General features: G+C 27.5%; 2 protein-coding genes across 2 annotated transcripts in view; both read right to left on the reverse strand.

The window, feature by feature from the left end:
• Positions 1-19,488, reverse strand: part of LOC100213322 (bifunctional 3'-5' exonuclease/ATP-dependent helicase WRN) — a 52,278-nt gene extending 32,790 nt beyond the window's left edge. Inside the window, exons 1-8 of the mRNA XM_065814226.1 lie at positions 19,299-19,488; positions 17,362-17,756; positions 15,731-15,894; positions 2,321-2,383; positions 2,033-2,090; positions 1,857-1,935; positions 944-1,011; positions 763-871 (exon numbers count right to left, since the gene is read on the reverse strand). Coding sequence (XP_065670298.1) covers positions 763-871; positions 944-1,011; positions 1,857-1,935; positions 2,033-2,090; positions 2,321-2,383; positions 15,731-15,894; positions 17,362-17,674 — 854 coding nt within the window. The 5' untranslated portion in view covers positions 17,675-17,756; positions 19,299-19,488. The remainder of the gene's footprint in view (positions 1-762; positions 872-943; positions 1,012-1,856; positions 1,936-2,032; positions 2,091-2,320; positions 2,384-15,730; positions 15,895-17,361; positions 17,757-19,298) is intronic.
• Positions 19,489-23,257: 3,769 nt separating this feature from the next.
• Positions 23,258-24,795, reverse strand: LOC136088945 (uncharacterized). The gene is made up of 7 exons (XM_065814229.1): positions 24,648-24,795; positions 24,438-24,526; positions 24,248-24,353; positions 23,893-23,998; positions 23,703-23,791; positions 23,522-23,623; positions 23,258-23,391 (listed from the first exon to the last, which is right to left on the reverse strand). Exons 1-6 carry the CDS (start codon positions 24,690-24,692, stop codon positions 23,525-23,527), a joined length of 534 nt encoding a protein of 177 aa, XP_065670301.1. The 5' UTR covers positions 24,693-24,795; the 3' UTR covers positions 23,258-23,391; positions 23,522-23,524.
• Between the last annotated feature and the right edge of the window lie 3,087 nt (positions 24,796-27,882).

The following is a 27,882-nucleotide window of genomic DNA, read 5'->3' on the forward strand; positions in this document are numbered from 1 at the left end:
TATTCAAGAAAATAAGCAAGATAAATAACAACAGCTCAATCCACAAACGAGATAACGAAACTAAACTAAACTGTTCCGGAGCAACATAAAAGTATTTTATATGCATATATATTTCATATACACACTAACACAGATTTTTTATTGTTATTTTTTCATATTTATGTACTTAAAATCATTACTAAAAATAAAATGACACATTTGTACAATGATATCTTGGAAGTAAGAAAACCTGCTATTGCAATAAAGTTGATTTTACAAAAAAGTGGAGTTATCTTGTTGCAGATTTAGCCATTGATAAGAGTTTTTTAAGTACGATGGAGCAGCAGCAATTACAGTAAAGAAATGTAATTTGGATGAGTGACAAGTCACACAAGATATAGTTTTAGTATTTATTAAAAAAGTATTTATATCTTTGGATGGGTTTGGAGACAGATAACAAACTTTAACAGAAGAACATAAATAAAACTAGTTTAGTGCTATAAAAATCACCAAACTCTGAGATTAGGGTTACATGACCTGAATGCTTTCACATGGAATTACCATTTAGTAAGTTAATAAAAAAAAGTTTAAAAAAATTTAGTTTATAAAATTAGCAAAAAAATTTAGGCTTTAAACTATTTCCGCATTGTATCAAAACTGTTTTAGCATTGTTTCAAACAACAAATTTTGGCATTGTTTAAAACTGTATTAATAAAAATGAAAGTCATCAAATAAAATTCAAATTTTTACTGTTATGATTTTAGAATGAATAGAAAAACAAACTTAAGTGCTTGGACTTGGTCCTCCATTAAAGATATCAGTGGCGAAACAACAATCGCCACTCCATGAGTGAAGACAGGCGGAAATTGATAGCATAAACTTTTACCAGAACCTTTAAAATAAAATAAAAATTAAAAACTTATGTTTAAATTTACCAAGATATTATTGAAAACGTTGTTTATACCTGTTGCCATGACAACACAATTATCTTGTTTATCATAAATTACAGAACGTATTATTTTCCATTGCATTCTTAAAAATAAATTTTAATAAAATATATACTATAAATAATAATAATATTGCACAGATTTGAAAAAGTAAAAAATATTAAAAGTAACACACAATATAACAGTTTTCAAATTTTTTCTTTATTAGTATTTTTACTATTTTATACATGACATAAAAACAGTTCTATTGTTAAGTATTATATTAATAGTATTATATATTAAGTATATAGTACTATTAATACATAATATTATTATTATATAACAAATCAGAAAAATATAGAAAACTCATTCAAGTTTATTGCAAAATCATTTCAAATGTGTTGCTCTTTGGCTTGCGGTTATTTAAATTCAATTTTGGAAATTTTCATACTCTATAACTGATTTAATAGTTTTCTTGCATCGTCAAGTTGTGAAACTTAAATAAACTTGAAATGTGATGCAACTTGAGCATTGTTTAGCTCACTTTTTCTTGTTGTTTCCAAAAATCAAAACAAAAAAAAACTCATTACTCTTGCATTGATTTAATCCCAGCAAAGCCTATATTTTCTTTCATTATTTTTTTATTCGTTTTTGTTACTTTTTCTGAAAAAACTATAAAGATAAGCAAAACTAGTAAGCATTTGTTGATCTATATACAATATATATATATATATATATATATATATATATATATATATATATATATATATATATATATATATATATATATGCATTTATATATTGGCATGACATTGATGTGATGTTTCTTGTGTATCTATGCATCTAAAGTACATAGTAACATAATAGTTTTTCAGACAAAACAAAACTTTTTTTCCATTTTAAAATTTACAGATAGATACTTATAATTAAATGATTAGAAGCTTCACTTACGGTCTAAATTTTGTAAATCCAAAATACTCTTTCAAAATATTAATATGCTCCTTTGTAGGAGGTTCACAATCATCCAATGCTGAAAAAAAATTTATGTGTGACATATTTAAGTTAATTCTTTTTAAATTTACATAAATAAATTATACATAGAAAACAAGAAAACATATAGTGCGTACTTTCTTTTATGTCTTCTTCTGCTGCTTTACTTACTGCTTTTTCGCATTCCAATTCTATCTGATCATAAAATACAAACATAAAATTCTATCTGATCATAAAATACAAACATAAAATTCTATCTGATCATAAAATACAAACATAAAATTCTATCTGATCATAAAATACAAACATATGACACTCAAAAATTTTTTTTGCTATTTGTTATCTTTCTGATTATTAAAGGTCAATATGATAGCTATTATTTTAAAAAGAAACAACCAACTAATTATAAATAAAATAACTCTCACCGAAGCAAATGTGTTATCGAGATCGCCTTCATCATCAAAATGGGAAAAATCATTAACTAAATCCTAAGAACATAAAATCATTTTTTAAAACTGCTTGCTATTGTATTATCTTTAATATACTTTATAAACTTTTAATATTTATTACTATAACTATTCAGGGTAACCACCAAATGAAATCAATATTTATATATATATATATATATATATATATATATATATATATATATATATATATATATATATATATATATATATATATATACATCATTTACATTGAATTACAATTAAGACTCAGAAATAATAGTTAATTAAGACTCAAATTAATTTTGAAAAAAAAAAGAATTTTAAAGAAAAATAATTAAGGCAGAAATTAAGGGGTCAGGGTAACAACATTAGTTTTTGCTATGTCTAATAACATCTGTCCAACAACATCTGTAAATACACTGAAATATAATAACATCTGTCTAACAACATCTGAAATTTTATTGTAAAAAGTATGATTACTGCAGATCTTTTCAATTATCTAAATATAACAACATCTGTGCAAATACATCTTGAGATTTTACAGATGTAGTTACATCTTTTCAATTATGTTAAGAATTAGAAATCAGAGGTAGAAAAAACTACATCTGTACATCTACATCTGTGAATTCTAAAGATGTATTTACGTTTTTTCAATTATATTAAATATAATTACAGAACTTTATGAAACTATTAAACAAAAATGCAATATTTTAACTAGATTTTAGCTACATCTACTACTAATGGTTTTTTTCCAGATGTAGTTACATCTGGAAAATAAGATTAAATATTTTAATTTAGATGTTTACATATAAGATTCTTTTTAGAAGTAATTACATCTGGAGGAAATTCTTCCTGGTGTTATTAGAGAAAAATTACCAGATGTAGTTATTAGTGATGTACCGAATGCACTTTTTTGGCCAATGTCGATACTGATGCCCATGGATGAAAAAAGGCCCATACTGATGTTGATACCGATGAATTAACCAAACACTGACAACCAAAAACCCTTTTAACCAAACACTGACAATTTTACTCACAAATTAGCTAGAAATCATGAGAGAATCCACAGCAGGGAAGGGTGTTATCTATGATCTTAGGATTTTCAGACTTTAAAAAATAATAATGCTCCAAAATGTCTTTGTTATAAGGGAGTTAATTTTCATTCAAATTGTCACTTATACTCTTAAGAAGAAATATTTCTTTCTTTTTTCTGGTTTTAGCCATTCTGTTCAATTAAGTTTACTCTCTGCACTGCAAAATAATAATTTTATTTTACGCCACTTAACTGAAGGATTACCATTGCAACTAACCCCCAGACCCCCCCCTTGCCAAGGAAATGCATTGTTACAAATACCCCCCTCCCCAAACCCCTAGGTCAGAATTTGCTCACCACATTTAGATTGTAGTATTTCCCAACCCCCTACTCCTCCCTAATTTATAACACAATATTATAGGCATTTTTACATGTTTCAAATCTTGTCACTTCAGGAATAAATATTTTGGGAAAATATACATAACTTTAACATTTTTCAACCAATTTTAGATTTTTGTTGGTCTAATTGTGTGAGAAAAGGGTTTGGAAATGGATTTAGACCCATTTCATAATGATTAGATCAGTATTTTGTTTGATTTTGTCAACCGCGTCAAACCGCATAAAAAATGGGTAAATTGTGTAAACTGCATATCTTTGAACTCACTTCAAATCTAACTAACGGTTTTTATCAAACTGCTCCCGATTTTTTTCTAACTAATGAGGGTTAATAGTTTATGGTTCAACATAAGATTAGTCTGTATCTTTCAAACTGTGACTACACAAGCACAGTAAAAATAGACTTTTTTCACCCAAAAATTATGATTTTTGAAACTTAAGGTGGCTTGTGTAGTCACAAAAATAAAGTTAGAGCTCTAAAACATTACAGACCTCATTTTCTCACATACACAGCAGAAAAATGCTAGGAGCAGTCAAAATAAAATGTGATCCTGAAAACGGGACACCGTAATATATATATATATATATATATATATATATATATATATATATATATATATATATATATATATATATATATATATATATATATATATATATATATATATATATATATATATATATGTATATATATATACATACATACATATATATATGCATATTCAGCACTATTATTAAGTTTATTATAAGTAAGGAACTTAATAAAATAATTAATAATATTATAAGTAAGGAGTTTATTTAAATAAAGTGTTAAAGTGTAAAGTGTTAAAGTGTTTTTTTAAATTTGAGCAGTAATATTCAAACTTAAAAACTTAAAACAAATTGATTAAACAATTTACTCAACAGAAATGGTCTTGATCTTAAATATCTGTTAATTTTTACAAGCATTTAAGCTTTTTCTCTTCGTAAACAATTTATAATTTTGCTTCAAGTAATGCAGAAAGATGAGAAAATTTTTTCAGTGGATCCACCTTCATTGCAGTTGAATGAAAATTAAAGAATAAGAAGAATCACTCATAAAGCACTCATAAATCTAATTATTATTAAAGTTATTAGTTATAATTAGTGTATGATAAAGATGTACAAATAAAAAATAGCTGCTAAATAGCTATAAATTATTCAAACTGATACTAAAGATTTGTACCAAACTTTAGCAAAAACTCAAAAATCCAAAAGCCAAAAACCTAGCATAAACCTAGTTAGGTTGGTTTTTGCTCATAATCTGGGTTTTTTAGAATTTTAGCAATTTTTTATATAAAATTCTTATTTGTTATAAGCATGAACAGACTGGAGTTTGTAAAATGTCTGAAAGAGTTACAGTGGTGGCACAAAGTCATGACCGCAGTTGAAAAACAAGAGAATTTTATTCATTTTTGGCACAATATAAAGTAAAACAGCACCACATTGAAATAAAAATGACTCTGCATTGTCAGTAATAAGCACCACTAACATAAGAAATTCTGACTAAAAGACTAGTATTTTGTATGCCCTCCATGTGCATCGAGCACGGCTTGTACACATCTTGGCATAGATTGTACCAGCTTTTGGATGGTGTCAACAGGGATTGCTAGCCATGCAGCTTGCAAATGTTGCCATAAATCATTCAGAGTGCTGGGTTTGGTTTTCTGTACCTTTCTGAAGAGCTCCTCCCACAAATTTTCAATGGGGTTCAGGTCAGGACTTTGTCGAGGCCATTCAATAGCATTGGTACAAGCACGCTTGAGATATTCCATTACTTTCTTAGCTTTGTGGCAAGGAGCATTGTCCTGTTGAAAGAAAAATGGTTTGTTTTTATCAAATAGTTTGTTTGCTGATGGTTTCATTTTTTTTTTTAATATTTCCAAACATTTATCTTGGTTTACCGTGCCCGTAAAACGATATAAATGACCTACACCTAATCCTGACATGCAACCTCATTCCATAAGAGAGCCTCCTCCATGCTTTACTGTTGGAGCTAAACACAGAGGACTAAATCGTTTACCAACTCTTCTCCTCGCATAAGCTCTTTTTATACTTTATTCCATTGTGTGACAGTCCAGGTTTTGTGCATCTTCGCGAATGCTCTTCTTTTCGCGATGTTATCAGGTCGCAATAAAGGCCTCTTCGCAGCAATTCTCCCATTCAAACCAGCTTGCTACAGGCGTTTTCTAACTGTCCTTGCTGCCAGATGAACTTCATGGTTTTTCCCCATGTAGCTTGCAAGATCTAAAGCCGTGGCAAAACGATTGGACAAACTCGACCGAACCAAAAGCCGATCCTGCTTTGCAGTAGTTTTATGAGGTCGTCCAACGCGCTCTTAGTCTGCCACTGTACCGGTGTCTTACTCTTTTCTGGCTGTTCTGGTAACAGTTGACAGTCCCATTTTCATTTGCTCAGCAATATCTCTGTAAGAAATGCCTTGTTTAATCATAAAAATGATCTTCAGTCGTTGCTCAGTTGATAGCTTCTGATACATGGCATACACAATGTTCTGCAAAATTATAATACAAAAATAATAAAATGTTTGTTTAATGAAAGAAAACATGATTTCAATCATTATTCAACAACAACAAATGTTTAGAATAAAACAATAAAACTTAAAAAGTTCCAAAAAATTGTTAATTATAGCTAATTAAGATTAATTAATCCTAATTAGCACTGCTAATTATAATTGTAATTAAATCTAATTAATTTATTCTCAATATTAGCTCCACATTTCAGTACGATATGTAGTCGAGTGATAATACATTAATTTTAAGTAAATATCTACTAAAACAATGCTAGAAAAATCTTAAACTTACTAAACTGATATCAACAGTTTCTGATCAAATCAACACAGAACAGTAATTAACAAAAAAAACAGTAATTATAATAACAAAAATAATGATCTTTGGTCGCTAATAATGCCCCACATCGTAACTAGACATTCAGTAAGGTTTCCGAATAAAAATCACTACAAAAATTAGTTATTATTGCCTTAGTACACTATTAGAGAGATCAAAAAACGCGTGTTGGTCATGACTTTGTGCCACCACTGTATATCCAAAACATCAAAAAAAATCCTGGCTATACCACTGGTAGCATCCCATTGTGCATTTTTTAACTGCTTGTAATATAGACTAATCTATTTTTACCTACTCACTTTAGCAATTATTTTTACCTATTCATTTACCTTTTATTTATTTTATGTTATACAGTTCAATCTCTCTTATTCGAATTTGATGGGGAAAAATAAAAGTTTGAATTAGAGAGATTTTCGAAATATAGAATGTTCACTTTTTTTCAAATATTCTCCACAAAGTAACGAATAGAAATCAAACAAACAATCAAATAGTAATTCTTAGGCCTAAATGCAATTTATATTATGTGTTTTACATTTTCAAAAAAAAGTTAGTAATTGTAGTCTTTAATGAGCTTGTAAATCCATTCTAATGACACAATTTATATCTTTAAGAGCCTTGTCAAATTATCTCCAAAGTTAGAATAAAGACTGTATTTTTTAAGTGCAGTGATAGCATTGCTTCGTTCAAACTTGGTTTTGTATCAATGTCAGAAACATCAACACACTCATTATGGGATTCCTTCAGTTTCAATAGCATAATGTCCAGAAACTTCTGCAATGATGTCCTCTTCTGATGATTTGTTGACAATACAAAAATCGAAATCTATGTCCACTAACTCGTCGACCATGATATTGAAATCTACATCAAATTTTGTTTTTGACAATTCAATATCATCTTTGAAGTTTTCCATTACAGCCTCCTCTACATCTAAGCCACAGAAAGGATTGTTATTAACATCTTTATGCTTTTCTACTGCTTCTATTAATACTCTTGATTTCTTAAAACAATTTATAAAGATCTGGTCTGGAATGGAACTCCATGCTCTTGTTAGTATAAACATAGCCATTAAGATAGTTAACTTAAGTATCTTCTTCTCTTTTCCCAAAGCAGCAATCTGCTTTTTAATTGTAATTGAGCTATATTTTGCTTTAAAACTCTATGATCTATAGGTTGGGTGATCAAGGTTGTATTCAGTGGAAAAAAGATAAGGTCCACCCAATCAAGTTTCTGCACATTAGGATGGGCAGAACAATTATCTATAACTAAAGCAATTTTTCTTTTCTAAAAACTAAACTAATTTGCAATTCCTCTAATAATTCTGCCAACATAGCGACAAGGAATATTTTCAACACCTTTGAAACATCTAGGAGACTATGGTTTTCCAATAACAAACACTGAAAGTCTTACTCCTCTAACATTACCCATGGCCATCCGAGTCGGGTAAACTTTATTTCGCTTGCCTCCTGTGCAATTTTCATTTTTAAAATGTAAATTTTTTTTAGGCAAACATTGGTATAAATGCCGAATTTATCTGCATTAAAAATATTTTCAAATGGGTACCAAGAGAGAATTGTAGGCAGTGTGGTTTTGATCCATGGGGTGATCATTTGCTCATTAACTGACTTTGCCTTTTCAGAAATGGTTTTAAAAGATATACCATACCTGGGTGATTCTCCAGAAAGGTAGCAATATACCGTCACCACTAATTTTTTCTTTCAAGTTAATACTATTTTTATTTTTAACGGGTACAAATAATAAATTTACAGCTCATGCAATGTTAAACTAACCTAACTCAATCCAAAATAGTATTTTCAGTGAATAAATTATGCTCCACAGACTGTGACAAGTCACGTCCGTGGAATGTCACCACCCAGACCTTTTGCTAATCCAAAGTAGTTTAATCCTTTATAGAAGTACTTTACTTTTTTTTAATGCATAATAAATAATTAAAAATACATTAAAATTAGAGTTGACATATTATTTTCCTCAAAACATATTTTCAAAGTAACTTTTATGTGATTGAAGCTCGTGTCACCAGCTCAAGTGTCACGTCTGTAGATAGAGTTGTTAACATAAAAAAAAGCTGTAGTATGAAGCAGTAGTGCTCTCTGTTACTGTCCTAGCTGAAATACCAGACATTTTTATTAATGAGTAAAATTGAAGGAACGTTTGGTGGAGTTGTTTTGTGTAAATAAGCGTTGAAGCTTTAAAAGTTAAATTTGTTGAAGCTTTAAAAGTTAAATTTGTTAGTGTGAGTGTGTCACATCTGTGGTAAACATTTATAGAGTATATAAATTTATTCTTTTATAGGCAATAATTTTAATTACTAGCTATTACCTGGACATGTTTACTCCAAGGGGAACAGAGTCCTAGCCTCAAAACATAGCACCCCTTTTAGGCTTTTTCCTTTAATCTGTCACGTCTGTGGATATCACATCTGTGGAATACAGGAAGCAACAGACGTGACACCAGTGGAACGAACGTGACAACAAATAACAATCTTACTTGTATATGGATTTTTTAATGTCTATTTATACTACTTTTAATATTTTAAAACTTTGCTCATTTAGCTAATTATTTATTAGAGAAAAGATAAATGTTTCTAGCGGGATAGATTACAAAGATGGGTAAGATAGAAAAAACTAGAGAATTGAAAAAACTAAGTATGAGAAAGGCAAGGGAGAAAGAAAGAAAGAAAAAAAGCAACACGGAAGAAAACTCATGAACTTTCAGAAATGGATAAAAGATCAGTAAGAAAAGGTTGGAAGGAAAGGACCAAAAGAAGTTGAGAAATGAAAAAGAAAAGACAACAACTAATTGAATTAATTGTCAACACCACAATTCACAACACAACAACTAATTGAATTTATTGTCAACACCACCTGAAAGTCCATTTGTAAATATTCCTATCAACAATGAACTAGACTTCAATGTACTTCCTGGTCCCAGTCAAGAATCTAATTCCAGAAATAGCAGCAGGCTAAAAATTCGTAGAAAGTATAGAGATGGGTTAAAGAAAAAATTAGAAGAAAAAAACAAATTGTTAAAGCAAAGAGGTGATAAATACAAACAAAAATTAATTAAAAGCAAAGAGGTGATAAATACAAAAAAAAAAAAAAAAGCAAAAGTTAATACTCCTCGAAAGGTGGTTAAAAAAATGACTAGTGGTACAAAATGCTCAAAGGAAGTAAAGAAAAGCTTGCTTTTTAGCGAAATGTTAAAGACAGAAATACAATCAAATTTTTCTACTGAGAGATGTATTAACAAAAAAAAGGTTTTTGTCAGGGTATTAAGCGGAAAGATAATAAAGAAGTAAAGACTTCAAAGAAGCCTTAACAATCTTACTTCTAGATATATTTTACCACGCATTCCATACCATACACATCAACTCTCAAATATACTGAAACAACAAAAACTTAAGATGGAAGTACAAAACTTTTTAGAAAAAGATAGTTCTAGTAGGCTCACAGCTGGGAAAAAAGAAACTATAACAAGAAACAAACGGAAAAAACAGAAAAGACTATTGAATGATACAATGTTAAATTTGTATAATGACTTTAAACAAACAAACGAGTTGAATTCAACATCTTATAGCACATTTTGTGAATTGAGACCCTTTTGGGTAGTTCAACCAGACTTACAACCATAAACGAGATACTTGTCTTTGTATTGACCATGAGAATTTTGCTTTGGTTCTTGAAAAGTTGTATACTTTAAAGATGTTGCCATATAAATATCCCACTGACTTGTTAAAAAGTATAACATGTGATGGCGAGCTGAGAGAATTGTGCCTAGAAAGAAAATGTGGAGTATGCTGTTTAAACAAAAAAATAGTTTGTAAAGAATTTGAGAATAAACAAGCAACTTTTCCCCAATGGTCTAAAAAAAGAGTTGAAGTTTTGGTAAAAGGTAAAATGAAGAATTGACATTAACTAAAAAACAGCTGTTTTTACATTTTATTAATAACATGTTGGAAAAGTTTATGAGGCATGTATGCAATATAAAACACCAGTACAAAGCTACATCAGAAATAAAAAATAACTTGTGGCCTAGGGATATTTTCATGATTTTTCAGAAAATTACAATAGCAAATACTCAAAAGAAATTCAATCGCTCCATTTTGGTGGATCAAGAAACCAAGTGTCAATCCATACAGTTGTGGCGTACTATTACAGTATTTCTGAAAACAAAATAAAGGCCAAACCTTACTGTACATTTTCAGATAACAGGCAACACTACTTTGTTGTGATCTGTGCACATTTAAAGCCTGTTATTAATGACTTGAAAGAAAAGCTGCCTATCATTGAAACAGTTCATTTTCTAACGATAGTATTTCTCAACAGTACCGAAACAAGTCCATGTTCTATTTGCTAGGTACTTTTTTTCGAAAAGAGTTTGGAGCTAAAACAATGAGATGGCATTTCACAGAAAAGGGGCACGAAAAAGGTGCCCCTGATGGAATAGGGGGATGTATCAAAAGAACGGCAGACAGAATAATAGGACAAGGGAAAGATATTCCTGATATCAATTGAAAAAGCTGACATGCACTGAATGTGACAATGGTACAAAATGCAATCACTATAGTATTGGAGAAGTACTAATCCGTACTGAATCTTTGACAGATCTTCATCCTTGTATCCTTTTAATGTATAAATTTAAATTGGCTCATATTGAATATTGCAAACTTTTGCATTGCTTAAATGTTCTAGGTACTAAGCCATCAAGAATGTTTGAACATTAATATTTAGTTTTTCAGCAAGCCTTGTATTTTCATAAAATATTGAAATAAGTTGTGCATCAAAAACCTTATTTAACTGTTATTTAATTTTGTAATTTTTTTTTTATAAATAATTTTATTTGCTTCTGTTTTAAGAAATTCCTTAATATACTTTACCAGGTCAACGATCCTTGAAAAGGAAGAAAGCACTTGCTGAAGGAACAATATCCAAAGGTTTGGCACAAGTAAACCAAGGCCCAAGTAAATGTAAAAAGAAAAAGACAAGACTAAGTTATCACAGTGTTTACGGCGATAGTGAGGACAGCTTGTCTATTAAAATGAATGACTTTGTGATTGTGAAGTTTCAAACTTCCAAAAAAATTGTCAAATACTATGTTGGGTTAATTCAAGCCTTAGTTGCAGATGGAAATGAGTTTGTCATAAATTTTTTGAGAAGATCTGGCCAGAAATTTTTCACATTTCCGGAGAAAGATGACATCTCTGTCATCGACCTGCCAAACCTCAACAACAGGGGGCAATACAGTTTTCCACAAGATTTACCATTTAAAAACATTTGCTAATTTACGTACTAATAACACTTTAAAAATTTTAAAAACTTGTACCATATACTATTTTATGTTAGCTAATAAAAACTACTGAATACAGATGATTATTATTTTTGAAAATTACTTGAACAACACTTATAGCTGTTACAGCATAAGTGATATTACTCTTAATGTCACGTCTGTGGTAAAGTTGTCACGTCTGTGGATTACGCTATAAGTTTTTAATTTTTTTTTAGTAAACTGACATTTAATGAGTTTTGTGGATACTTTCAAATGATTAAATATACTCAAAGCTATAACCACAAAAATTTGGGTTTAAAAAATTTAATATTTAATTTTTATAAAATTAACTATTGAAAATGTTACTTTTCAGGAGAATGACCCACCTACAAAAAAAATTTATAATTACTTGGACAAAACTTGTAGATATGTTTCCTGAATTTCTAATTCAAGAAAATATTTATTTTATTTTCATAAAACAATTAAAGAAAAAAGCTGTAAAATAATCATATATTGACAAGTCATTAATCATAAAAATTGGATAAAATAAAATAAGAAATTAGCCACGGTTAGCCAAATATCCTTTACAAAAAAGTGGCAAAGATTTTATCTTTATTCTTTTTATTTAAAGAGTTTTTGGTGGAATATCAAAAATTTTTGAAACCTTTTTGTTTTTCCTTTCTCTAATTTTAGAAGAGTTTTGTATTTCCGCTTTAAATAATTTTCTTTATGCAATTTCTTTGATCCCATGATTTATTTTAAACAGAAGAAAATAATTCACACTAATTGTTTTTCAACAACTTAAAACATTTGCAATTTGAAAAAAGAGTTTGACGGTTTAACATACTTTTTACGTCAGAAATTAAAAAAGTTAAATTTACATAGAGAATCTTACTGATGGGTCTTAAAAATCCATTCATATTGTGGAGGTTTTTGAATTAAGGAGATTTGAATTAGAAAGATTGTACTGTATTTATTTCTTAATACCTAAATTAAAAAGTGAATTGTTTTTAATATTGTTTCTGATGTGACTTTTTTGATATATTTATGATTTATTTTTTGTAACTTTTTTTCTTTAGTTTTATTTACCTTTTTTTTAAACATTTTTCAAATTTTAAACTGTTTTGTAATTTAAAACTTTTTTTTTAATTGTTTAAATGGTAATTTCTAAAGTAAGTTTAGCAAGTTTTAAGATTTTAGGTCTTCTAAAATACAGTAAATAAAAATACAGCTATAAATGCTGGATTTTATATCCATTTATTTCCTTATTAAAAAATTAAAAATTAAAAATTTCCTTATTAAAAAATTAAAAATTAAAAATTTCCTTATTAAAAAATTATTTTTTTAATAATACTGTATACATATATTTATTTATTGATTTATAGATTCCTACAGAATTTATGTAAATATACTAGTTACTAGCATGTGTAAAAACATTTATTTAGATATAATTATGAGTTTTTAGATATAACTATGAGGTAAATTAGATATAATTATAGGTTGGTAAATATATTTATACATTGATCTGAGCCATATTTTGATCCTCCTCTGCATTAAAAAAGAGCGTTCTGGTGTGACCAATGTAAATAATAATAATGATCCAAATATTCTGGATCATTGGGCAATTTTCTTTATCCATATTTTGAAGTGTCTTGCGTATATCTCAAAAATCAATTAGGAATAGAATTTTTTTAAATAATCAGTATGAGATAAAGCTTACTTTCTATTTGGTTCCAATTGAAATCTCCATGGAAACCAGATTTTAAAACTCTAAGCTTCTTTAATAGATCCGTCTTATTAATGGTTTACAAAAACAGTTCTTCAACATTCATAAACTTTTTGAATGCTGGTTGTTTGAATTAATCTTCTATTACATTAATTGTGTCAAAATAAGAGTTAAAAAAAATTAAGAGCTTCAAAATAAACTAAACTAACAGAGTTAACAGTGTTTGGCAATAACTTTTGGCTGTTCAGTGTATGGCAATAGCTTTTGGCTGTTCAGCAAGAATCTCTGATACCAAAAACAATAGTATCACTTTTAATATTTTTTAACTGGTAAAATCCTATAAAGGCTTGAAAAGGGTTCAAATTTTTATCTACGCTTTGAACACAAAACGATAGCTGTTTTTTATTGCTCACATCAGTTTCTTCATCAACATTATTGGAAAAAAAATGCATTTTTGGGTGATTTTACCTTTTCGTAATGTTAGAGTAGGTTATATATCTAAAATCTCACTTTACACCTCATTATGTGTAAACTTGTAACCAATTCTTCCATAATGATGTTCTACAATGTTTTTGTTTTTTGTACCAAGCAGGCGCAATAGTTGGGTAAATATAGTGTACATGGTTTCCGCTTGAAAAAAAAAAGGATTTGTCTTATTCATGTTGTTTGAATTGATGAATAGTAAGAAATTGTTTAACAAAAACTTATTTTATTTAGATTATGGGCATATGAGATATAACCTTATAATGTTATATAGTATATATAACTTTATAGGTCCATGTTTAAATCAAATGTTAATTAAAAGGGTTATTATACAGTAAATAATTTTTTTATCTTTTGTATTCGTATTTTATCTTTTGTATTTAAAACTTATTTGCACATTAAAACTTAAAAACGAGCATAATTTTTTGTTTTATGTATTTTAGCTATTAGATAAGATTTATCGTCAGTCAATGCTTCTACATTTTACTATAATCTTGCTCAGTCAAAGTACTTAAATTAAACAAATTATAATATAAAATATAATGCATAAATGTATAATACATATATTAAAAAAATATTAATAATATTTAATGTTACTATTACAATATTAATAAATTATTTAAATAGTTAAAAAAAATATTACAGTTTTAAGTTAGGTAAAATAACTCACCACCGCTGACGATTCAAGTAAGTAAAGTTTTATTAAACCAATTACTTTTTTTCATGACATAAAATAACTAATTATTTTACTTGCATAATTATTACTATAACTAATAAATGAAATTGATTTATTTTTATGTATTTTGCCGAAAGTAGATAAAAGTGTTTCTATTTATATAATAGTATTCAATTTTTTAATAAGCAAAAAAATCAACATTACTTTGCAATATTCTGGGGGAGCAATGGCCCCTCAGGCCCCCCTGTCACCATAACCCATGTATAAATAGCATATATTGTTTTTAATTTTTGTATAAAGATATATTTCTTTGTGCTGCGAACCAGTAGAGATTTTTGTACTATAAAATTTCATAATATTAGCTGGTGTGTCAACATATGTTGCACTTTTTATATTTTTATTTAGAGGGCACCCAAGGTGGTAAAACTATATATTTTATGCAAATTTGAGCATGTCTACATTTAATTATATTCTTTTTTTTTTTTCTTTTTTTTTATCGGTTTTTATAATTAACTATTATGTTATTGCTATTTTAGAAACTCTCATTTTAAATTACCAAGAGTTCCAAGAACAAATATTTACCCAAATACACTAAATGTGGGTACAACACTAACTTGGTTCTATTTATCAATAAGTATTACCAAGCTTGAAACATTTATGTTGATATCATAAAGTAATTTGATATTGTTATAAAGATTTAGAAGAGTTTTCAAATAAAATTTCTTCAAGGCTTTCTTCTTCATTTTAAACTTTTAACTTTATTCCACTGTGGTTTTTATTAAAACGTAACAAATGTAATGCATAAAATATTATCACAAACAAAAATAAAAGTACTTTGTAAAATATATAAATATAAATAAATATATTAAAAAATATTATTAAACATATTAAAAATATTTTTTTGCACCTTTTCTTTTGTTTTTATTTCTATTTGCTTATTTTTTAACTGTTGTGTGGCTTTGACACAGTTTTCTAGTTGGTTAATTTCAGAATGAATGACATCTGTTTGATCATCATAACTTGGAAGGTCTGCCAGTAACAAATTTAATTCATCTGATGATGGATGTGACACTAAAAAAAGTTTATAACAAAACTTCAATAGAATCAAATTATAATACCTAATATTTAAAAAAACTCAAGTCCGAACTTTATCGTTTTTAAGACTTTTTTAAGAATTTTATATACATTCATTTCTCAAAGGCCGAGTGAATCACTACAGTCTAGAAGACTATACATTTTATATAACTTTTCTAATTTCAATAAAGTATCTATAACTCTGAAACACAAGAGAATAATGATGAGAAGAGAAAACAAGCCTATGCTATCAGTAGCGTGATGGATTTTGATCTCCATGCCTCTTGCCTATAAAGCCATTTACCACTACTCAGGATGTTAGCCAGCCAAATGGCACCGTATGTACCACAGAATTCCTAATAGGTTTTAAATTCTTAAAATTCAATAACCTTTTATTATTATTATTATAATTAACTTTTTTTTTTTTATTAGAACAATAGCAATAAGAATTCTGAATATTTTGTAGAACCACAATAAATACTCCCACTACCACAAAAATGCAGTAAAAAATAAATTCTTTGCTAACACCTTGCTACTCCACGTTTTAATTTAATTACATTTTATTACAATTACTCCACGTTTTAATTAGATTACATTTAGTGAATGCAATCTTAAATTTAAATATCATTTAGATTATTGAAGATGATGGAATAATTAATAAAATATTATTAAAACTTACAGATTGAGATTCAATGTGTTTTATTTATGTATTTCAGAAACAATTAATTAAACCTAAGTATTAATTAAACAATTAATACTTAGGTGTATTACAATAAACATTTTGTTGTACTTCAAAATTATCAATATTAAATAAAATTAAATAAAGTAGTAGACTTTTTTTACCAGCATTTTTATCATACCAGACAGAGTAAATTATTATTTGGTGTATATGGTGAATAAATAGTAAAATAGTCTATTAATAAATGTTAGTTATTTTTATTTCTTTACTTATTAACAAATTTCTATCAATTGTAATCAATTGTAGCTCCCTAAAATTGAGGAGGGGGGAGTGTCAAACTTTGGTCATTACAGTAAAAAAAAATTTTTTATCAACTTGTTGCTCTCTCATTTAGGGCAAGGTGGAAGTATGCAAAATTTTAAGGTTTTTTTGTTTTCAGGCTCCAATTGTCACAATTTTTGCAAAGCATCCTTATTTGAAATGAGCATAAACATATAAATGTTTAGAGTTTGTTCCATGTCTAGAAATTAGCTCAAACAACAAAAAATACTGGATCCGCCCCTGACTATGACATTACTTATAAAGATCAAAATATTTAAAAATGCAAACAATAAAAAAAAATAAAAGTCTTTGTAAAGAGTAAATGTCTTTATTCCATAGTTTTTTGATTTAAAATTTAAAATTATGATCAATTATATTGTTGGGAAAATAAAACACAAATACTAAACTTAAACTGGTGAAATTGATAAAGTAACTAAGAAAAACATGTTAAAAAATGATTTTACATTTATCTTCATCATCATTAATCATGCTTTCGGAAACATCTGTACTATACTCTGCTTCATTCTCAATACTATTTTTATTTGGTTTAACAATATCTTCATCACTGCAAGACTTGTTTGAATTAAGCACAGTGTCAATGGTTGTGCAAAAAACATTTATACATGAGTTTGCTTCTTCTGCTATTTTCAAAATGCTTTTAAAATTTTTATTTCGTACTTCAGGTAACGATTTTTTCAACTGATTCACAAGAGAATTAGCCCATTTCAAGTTGACTAAGAGTTCTCTGAGTTCGCTTGAAAGATCTGACTGACTCATTATAAATTATGTAAAAGCAATTAAACATGAAATAACATTTATTAAATTATCACTATGATGCCAAATAGTATTCTGATGTAACCTATAAAAAAAATATAGAAATTATAAAAATATTTAAAAAAAATTAACTTCAAAATTAAAGCTAAAATAATTTATTGGCTAAATGTATAAAATTAGTCAATAAAATATATTATAATAAAAATAAAATAGACAATAAACTGTGATGCAATAATATGCGATATATGTTATTCTATTGCAATATGTAAACAAGTACAAACATTTATTAAGAATAAGAAGTCTTAGAATAGGACTCTGTGATTTAGAACCTTGTAGCCTATTTTTTGAGGACTAATTCCAAGAAAAATAGACACTATTAGGTTCTAAACTCCAGAGTTCTACTCTTGGACTTCCCATTCTTAATAAAATGTTTGTACTTGTTTACATATTGCAATAGAATAACACAGCCATATTATTACATCAGTCTTTTTTGTTGTTAATATTATTTTTAGTTTATTTTCCTGAACAATGAACAAGTTAATGACTGGGCAGGTAAGATGACTAGAAGCATAACATTTAAAGGCACAGAGTCTATTAAGTTCTGTATAAGAATTTAGGTTAAAACCTGATTGCCTCTGCAAAACAAGATTCCAACATTTTGTTTATCTTTTAATTAATCTTGACCTTAACCACTGAGTTTCTACTTTTGTAAAATCATAAAAAACAATTACTGAATTTTAAAACATAAGATTTATACAAATATTTTAAAATTTAAAAAAGATGTATTTCACAGAAAGTTATGGTAACTTTTAATTAAATAAAATTTCTTGGTTGTGGTAGACAATTATTTTGTGGTAGATGATTATAAGTTATTAGAACAGTTTGTAGTTTTTAGAATGAACCAGTTTTATCCTAATTAGATAATATAAAAAAAACTTTGCCACATTCTAGAAGAACTCTTCTAGATTATGGCTAAAGGTATTTTGCAGATTTTAGATGGTCTAAATGTGCAGAAACATTTTAGTTTTTCCACCTGAATAAACTTTGATTGAGCTGAAGTATTACTTTATTAAAAAAAACTTATTTATTAAAAATAGTGGCACTTCCTATTAATCAGCAACTCCATGCACTCATAACTATTAGCACATAGATATTATATATTATGCAATGTATCTCCACAAAAATTCCTTCAATACAAATTTTCTAAAACCTCTCAATTTAAAACCTAGGTCTATTTAATAGACATAGTTTTTGAATTAAGAGGTTTTAGAAAATTTGAATTTAGAAAAAACTAATGGACTATTAGTAAAAAATAAAATATTTGATGCAATATAGTTTTTAATAGTAGACTAACCATTATCCATTCTTGGTAAGATAGTTTTACATGGGTGGATAGTGTTAAAAGTTAGATAGTCTAAGTTAGAAAATTAAATTAATCTATTAAAATATGATACAATTCATATCATTTTTAATAGATTAACTTTCTAATTTAGTTTAACTTTAACTCAGACTAGCTTAACTTTCAACACTATCCACCAGTGTAAAACTATTCATCCTACCAAGGATGGATAGCGTTACAAGGTAAGCTATTAGTTGATACTTTCAATGATAGTATTATTAATTCAACCTGAATTGATATAACTTTAACAATAGATCATCATTATTTATAGAATGTTCATCAATCAAGTTAATTGACAGACTATTGTGTGTGAATGAGCTGTGTAATAAAATATCACATCCGCCTAAAATATCACATCCCCCATAGAAAAACCGAAATCGAGAATGCGTTTTCAAGTTATTGCACTTAGAAGTGTATCTAATACGTCCGAAATATTTATTATGTACAAAAACAATAATATTAAAAGCGCAACGATCAAGATTCATAAAGTGGTTTGTAAATAATATACTACAAATGAAGTTAGCATTAAATGGTAATATATTTTAAATTCATAGTTATGAAATTTTGATCTTAATATATTGCGTGACAATAATTATATAGATTACACATGGGGGATGTGATATTTTAGATACCAAATAGTAATACTTTTCATTATTTTAAATGTTACATAGGGGGATGTAATATTTTAGAAGCCTGAATAAGGGGGATAAGATGTTTTACGTAGGAATTTCAGCTTCTTATTGTGATATATATACAGATTACACATGGGGGATGTGATATTTTAGATACCAAATACTAATACTTTGCAGTATTTAAATAGTAACATAGGGGTATGTAATATTTTAGAAGCCTAAATAAGGGGGATGTGATATTTTACGTAGGAATTTCAGCTTCTTATTGTGATATATATACAGATTACACATGGGGGATGTGATATTTTAGATACCAAATAGTAATACTTTTCATTATTTTAAATGTTACATAGGGGGATGTAATATTTTAGAAGCCTGAATAAGGGGGATAAGATATTTTATGTAGGAATTTCAGCTTCTTATTGTGATATAAATACAGATTACACATGGGGGATGTGATATTTTAGATACCAAATAGTAATACTTTTCATTATTTTAAATGTTACATAGGGGGATGTAATATTTTAGAAGCCTGAATAAGGGGGATAAGATGTTTTACGTAGGAATTTCAGCTTCTTATTGTGATATAAATACAGATTACACATGGGGGATGTGATATTTTAGATACCAAATACTAATACTTTGCAGTATTTAAATAGTAACATAGGGGGATGTAATATTTTAGAAGCCTAAATAAGGGGGATGTAATATTTTACGTAGGTATTTCAGCTTCTTATTGTGATATATATACAGATTACACATGGGGGATGTGATATTTTAGATACCAAATACTAATACTTTGCAGTATTTAAATAGTAACATAGGGGGATGTAATATTTTAGAAGCCTAAATAAGGGGGATGTGATATTTTACGTAGGAATTTCAGCTTCTTATTGTGATATATATACAGATTACACATGGGGGATGTGATATTTTAGATACCAAATAGTAATACTTTTCATTATTTTAAATGTTACATAGGGGGATGTAATATTTTAGAAGCCTGAATAAGGGGGATAAGATATTTTATGTAGGAATTTCAGCTTCTTATTGTGATATAAATACAGATTACACATGGGGGATGTGATATTTTAGATACCAAATAGTAATACTTTTCATTATTTTAAATGTTACATAGGGGGATGTAATATTTTAGAAGCCTGAATAAGGGGGATAAGATGTTTTACGTAGGAATTTCAGCTTCTTATTGTGATATAAATACAGATTACACATGGGGGATGTGATATATTAGATACCAAATAGTAATACTTTTCATTATTTTAAATGTTACATAGGGGGATGTAATATTTTAGAAGCCTGAATAAGGGGGATAAGATATTTTATGTAGGAATTTCAGCTTCTTATTGTGATATATATACAGATTACACATGGGGGATGTGATATTTTAGATACCAAATAGTAATACTTTTCATTATTTTAAATGTTACATAGGGGGATGTAATATTTTAGAAGCCTGAATAAGGGGGATAAGTTGTTTTACGTAGGAATTTCAGCTTCTTATTGTGATATATATACAGATTACACATGGGGGATGTGATATTTTAGATACCAAATACTAATACTTTGCAGTATTTAAATAGTAACATAGGGGGATGTAATATTTTAGAAGCCTGAATAAGGGGGATAAGATATTTTATGTAGGAATTTCAGCTTCTTATTGTGATATAAATACAGATTACACATGGGGGATGTGATATTTTAGATACCAAATAGTAATACTTTTCATTATTTTAAATGTTACATAGGGGGATGTAATATTTTAGAAGCCTGAATAAGGGGGATAAGATATTTTATGTAGGAATTTCAGCTTCTTATTGTGATATAAATACAGATTACACATGGGGGATGTGATATTTTAGATACCAAATAGTAATACTTTTCATTATTTTAAATGTTACATAGGGGGATGTAATATTTTAGAAGCCTGAATAAGGGGGATAAGATGTTTTACGTAGGAATTTCAGCTTCTTATTGTGATATAAATACAGATTACACATGGGGGATGTGATATTTTAGATACCAAATAGTAATACTTTTCATTATTTTAAATGTTACATAGGGGGATGTAATATTTTAGAAGCCTGAATAAGGGGGATAAGATATTTTATGTAGGAATTTCAGCTTCTTATTGTGATATATATACAGATTACACATGGGGGATGTGATATTTTAGATACCAAATACTAATACTTTGCAGTATTTAAATAGTAACATAGGGGTATGTAATATTTTAGAAGCCTAAATAAGGAGGATGAGATATTTTACGTAGGAATTTCAGCTTCTTATTGTGATATATATACAGATTACACATGGGGGATGTGATATTTTAGATACCAAATAGTAATACTTTTCATTATTTTAAATGTTACATAGGGGGATGTAATATTTTAGAAGCCTGAATAAGGGGGATAAGATGTTTTACGTAGGAATTTCAGCTTCTTATTGTGATATAAATACAGATTACACATGGGGGATGTGATATTTTAGATACCAAATAGTAATACTTTTCATTATTTTAAATGTTACATAGGGGGATGTAATATTTTAGAAGCCTGAATAAGGGGGATAAGATATTTTATGTAGGAATTTCAGCTTCTTATTGTGATATATATACAGATTACACATGGGGGATGTGATATTTTAGATACCAAATACTAATACTTTGCAGTATTTAAATAGTAACATAGGGGTATGTAATATTTTAGAAGCCTAAATAAGGAGGATGAGATATTTTACGTAGGAATTTCAGCTTGTTATTGTGATATATATACAGATTACACATGGGGGATGTGATATTTTAGATACCAAATACTAATACTTTGCAGTATTGAAATAGTAACATAGGGGTATGTAATATTTTAGAAGCCTAAATAACGGGGATAAGATGTTTTACGTAGGAATTTCAGCTTCTTATTGTGATATATATACAGATTACACATGGGGGATGTGATATTTTAGATACCAAATAGTAATACTTTTCATTATTTTAAATGTTTCATAGGGGGATGTAATATTTTAGAAGCCTGAATAAGGGGGATCAGATGTTTTACGTAGGAATTTCAGCTTCTTATTGTGATATATATACAGATTACACATGGGGGATGTGATATTTTAGATACCAAATAGTAATACTTTTTATTATTTTAAATGTTACATAGGGGGATGTAATATTTTAGAAGCCTGAATAAGGGGGATAAGATGTTTTACGTAGGAATTTCAGCTTCTTATTGTGATATATATACAGATTACACATGGGGGATGTGATATTTTAGATACCAAATACTAATACTTTGCAGTATTTTAAATGTTGCATAGGGGGATCTCTTTCGCACACTATTTTATAAGCAAATTCTTTTTTTTAACTGATATTCAACTTTTTGAACTCTAATGTAATTTGTTATACAATTTTATTGAATGCAAATTTGTTTTTTATTTACTTCAATGTCTAAAGTCAATTACTATATTTTACTTATTTTGACTTTTGATAATTTGAGAAATTAAACTTAAACCAAAGTTTGTTTATGCGTTTAATAATATATTTCAAAATTTTTATGTGCTACAAATTTTTGCATAATAATTTATATATTTTTATATATTTATTTATATACATATAGAGAGAGAGATTTCTTCTTTTCTTTTTAAACTTCTAGCAGTGTTTTGCGGAAAACCTAAATAAATTGTATAAATTTATTTATTATGTTATAATATGTATTTATTAAAGTTATAAATATTGTATTAGTTAATTTTTTACACAAATTATTATGTAATAAATGTTATATTATTTATTATTAATTTTACTTTTTAGTAATAAATTTGATCACAACAAAATGAAGTTTCATTTTTAAAAACAATGCATCCTATATGGTACCATCGATTCGGGATGCAAAAGTCACATTTTATCTAAAAATAAATATTTAAGGTTAAATCATTTTTCTATTTGAAAATAATGTTTAAAAGTAATTGAAATATTTCTTAATACCCATTTATCTTTTTTTTGATTTTTTCTAGTTTTTGGACCAGTTTCACTTCCGCAAATACGACACAAACTATCCTGCCAACATTTTTGACCTATTGATTTAGCTTTATCATTTTTTTTTTGTTTCTTTTTAAATGTAATTTTATATAAAAGTAATATAAATATTTTTAACACCATAAACAACCTTACAAACCTCCTTCATCTAATAGTAGTTGCACCACTTTCTTCCTATATGCAATCACTTCTTCAATTGGAAAGGTGGTCACCAATTCTTCTCCATTTATATAATTTTCAGCAAACTAAAATAGGTCTGCATATATATATATATATATATATATATATATATATATATATATATATATATATATATATATATATATATATATATATATATATCACAAGTGAGAAAATTCACACACATTTTGAAACTCAACTGATGATGTTGTAAATGCCAAGGTTACTTGTTCACATAATGATAATAATAATATTAGAATAAAAACAATATTATATAAAATATATCATTTTTTCGTTTAGTTAAATAATGTTACCTTAAGGCAAAATACTCCGCATGATATACTGTCAGCTTGTTTAGCATGTGGCGATGTTAATATTTTAAACTTTTCAATAATACCATATCTCTGTTGTAAGTAACGACTGAAGTATAGTAGTAGAAAAATTATAAAAGATGTAAAAACAAAATTTTGAGATACCAATCACTAGATTAAAAAGTCATCATACTTCCATTTTAATTCTTCTTTTTTTATGGAATTAATCGGCTCTCCCATAGGGTTTATATAATGAATGGTTTTATCATCTGGTTTAATTATCTAAAACAGAAGTAAGTTTCAATGTTAAGTTTTAACTTTGGTTCCCTGTAAAAAAGCTTACTGAAAATTAGGTTTCTTGAACTCAAAGAAGTTAACTATTTCAAAAAACTATTTTACATACAGCCAGCGTCCAATGGAATTTTGCCACCATGCAGCATATTAACATTTCTGATTTAAAGAGCTCTTTCTGTAAATAAATTTGTATTAATTAAATTATATATATAAATATATATATATATATATATATATATATATATATATATATATATATATATATATATATATATATATATATATACATATATATATTTATATATAATTTAATTAATAACTATCATTAATTATTTGCATTATTTTTTAGCTAAAAGTTTGTGATTACCTCATGCCGTCTTTGTATTAAATCAGTATTAATTGGCAACTCGTCCAGTGAGAGCAACCCAGCTGGTGACAATACTTCGATTCGATTCTTCACAGCATTAATAAATGGAATGACATTCAATTTATTGTTTTATATTTAAATTAAAATTTTTTTAATTTAAATAAAGACAAATTATTAATACTGTTTGTTTTGTACAAAAATTCAATTTTGAAGTATATTCATTAATCATACTTTTTTTTTACTGTTTACTAGTAGTTTTAGATAAATATAAACAACTTCGTCACTGAGACATTCGTTTAAAGTGTCTTGTAATGAATAATCATATATCTTGCAGCCACCTAAATCTGGATATATACCCATAATGGCTTTTACAGGGTTTACAATACGGAGATATTGTATTATTGACCTATTAATAAAATGTAATAATAATTAATTATTCAAGCACAGATTCATCAAATAAAATAACGACAGTATTACATTTACAGAAGATAACATAATGTTATAAATTTTTAGACCTTCTATTTTTTCACCGGGTAGGGATAATGTTTAAAATTGATTTTATTTAGGTAAGTTTACATAGAAATCTTCAGTTTACTAGTGCGCCACTGAATAATATATACCTTTCACTATCTTCAACTATGCAGCTTTTTTTTGTATAAAACATCTCTAGAAAATTGCACATAAATTAAAATAAAAAGCCAACATGAAGGTATTTGAAGAAAATTTTTTAATACATACCTTCACTATCTTCAACGACAGAGCTTTTTATTGTCTCCTCTGCCTTATTTGCCTCTAATAAATTGGATAGAAATTAAAATAAAAAGATAACAAATATAAAAGTAAAGGTAATTTTTTAAGACATACCTTCACTATCTTTAACTACAAAGCTTTTAACTATCTGCTCTGCCTTATTTGCTTCTAGAAAATTGAACAAAAAATAAAATATGGAAAAAAAATGCTTAAGCAGACCAAAAGTTGAAACATAAAAAGAAAATCTGTTGTTACTATTTACCCTTTATGCTTTCCACCAATGAATGTTTTTTTTTGATTTCTATTTCATTTTTTGTTGTTTCTAAAGTAGAAGGTACAAAAGTCTTTCAAATTAGAAAAAATTGGTTGTTTAGCAATAATATTCATGAAACTCTTTAGCTTTCTTTTTAAAAAGTTAAAAAAAGTAGTTATTGGAAAACTTGTATATAAGTTGTGCGCATACCTTTATCACAAATGCCTTCGAGAAATTTCTTAACATGGGCTCTTTTGTGGGTTCCTTTTATAATAACTTTATTACTACTCAGTTTGTAATTTCCACATTTTGTAATATCGCTTACTTCATAAGGTCCTTTAAACCGTGGCTTGAAAGCTGCGCCTTTGCTTCTCCTCCCTCTAATATCAAGTAACAAAACTTTGTCCCCAATTTCAATGCATTCTTCATTAGATTTGATATTTTTTGAAACTCTTTTATCGTAATATTTTTTTTGTTTCTTTTGAGCTTCTGTAATGTTCTAAAATTTATAACTATTGTAATTAGAAAAAAAAAAAAAAAAAGAGGGTATCTTAAAAATTAAATTAAAGTTAAGTGGTATAAGTGATTACTTTAGTGACCAAATTGGTTAAGTTTTCAATATGAATTTTATTTTTTTCGATTTCAGCTTTAACTTCATCTTCATTTGCGGGGAAAATACCGACCTCCTAAATAACAGTGCATACTGGAATTGGTATACTAAATTATGAGTGTAAAGTAAATATAATTGCTTAAAATGATATCCAAATATACTTACTTCTTTGAACTCACTTTTGCAAACAGGTGAACGACCACCAAACATCAACTCAAAAGGTGATACTTTTGTAGACGTTTGTCTTTCAATTCGTAATGGATATAAAACTATATCGAGAAACTCATCCCAGTTTGACTGGTTTTCGTCGACAAGTTTTCTGATTTTTCTAATTAACGTAATTTCAAAATAATGATGTTATTATCATTATTTTATTTTGAACTTAAACAATGATAAAATAATGCACACCTTTTTATATTTTTATTTGTATTTTCATCTTGTCCATTTGTTTGAGGGTGATAAACAGCAGTTCTTCGTCGTTCGATACCCAAGATCTTATATACTTCATCGTTTAACTAATTAAATAACGGAAAAAAATGAATTATTTTTATTACTTGCTATCGTAAATGCTGTATTATACAAAATCAAAAGGTTTTATTCTAATTCATCCTTAAAGGATTCGACCTAATGTTGTTCCTACGGGTCTGCATTATATAAAAAAATTAAAAAATACCTCATTGCAAAACTCAGTTCCATTGTCAGTAAGTATGACGGATGGAAAACCAAAGGTTGTAACTAAATTAATAATTGCTCTTGCTACCGTTATTGCTTCCTTATTTGGTAATGCGTAAGCAATAGGCCATTTGGAAAATAAATCGGTGCAACTCATGAAGTATCTGTTACCCATTGATGTTTTAGTAAATGGTCCGGCGAAGTCTAAACCAATAATTTCCCAAACTCTTGTGGTCTAAACACAAAATTTCAACATAATGCAACTTAACAAAGTAAACATAATACATTATACATTCGTATAATATACTAAATTAAAGATTCCGAATTCTAGAAAGATATTTAAAAACACTTTATTAAGTTACCTTTATGGAATGTAAAGGTTCGGATGCGGAAAGCAGTTGACCCGATGTTTGACATTGAATGCATTGTTTTATCTATTAAAAGAGTTATTTTTTTATTCCTTTTTTAACCTTTTATCTTATTTTCCCAAGGCCGATGGTAGTGGTTTTACAACTTACTATGATAATAAAATAAAAATAATGCAATTAAATAAATTTAAAAGCAAAATACTTTACCCATTTTTTAATATCTCCGGTAATATTGGGCCAATAATGTTTTTCCATTATTTTCATTATTGTTTTGTTTGTGCCACCATGACCCCCTAAAGGACTGTCATGTTCCGCAGCAAAAAT

This window comes from Hydra vulgaris, chromosome 12 (assembly GCF_038396675.1).
Source record: "Hydra vulgaris chromosome 12, alternate assembly HydraT2T_AEP".
Classification (NCBI taxonomy): domain Eukaryota; kingdom Metazoa; phylum Cnidaria; class Hydrozoa; order Anthoathecata; family Hydridae; genus Hydra; species Hydra vulgaris.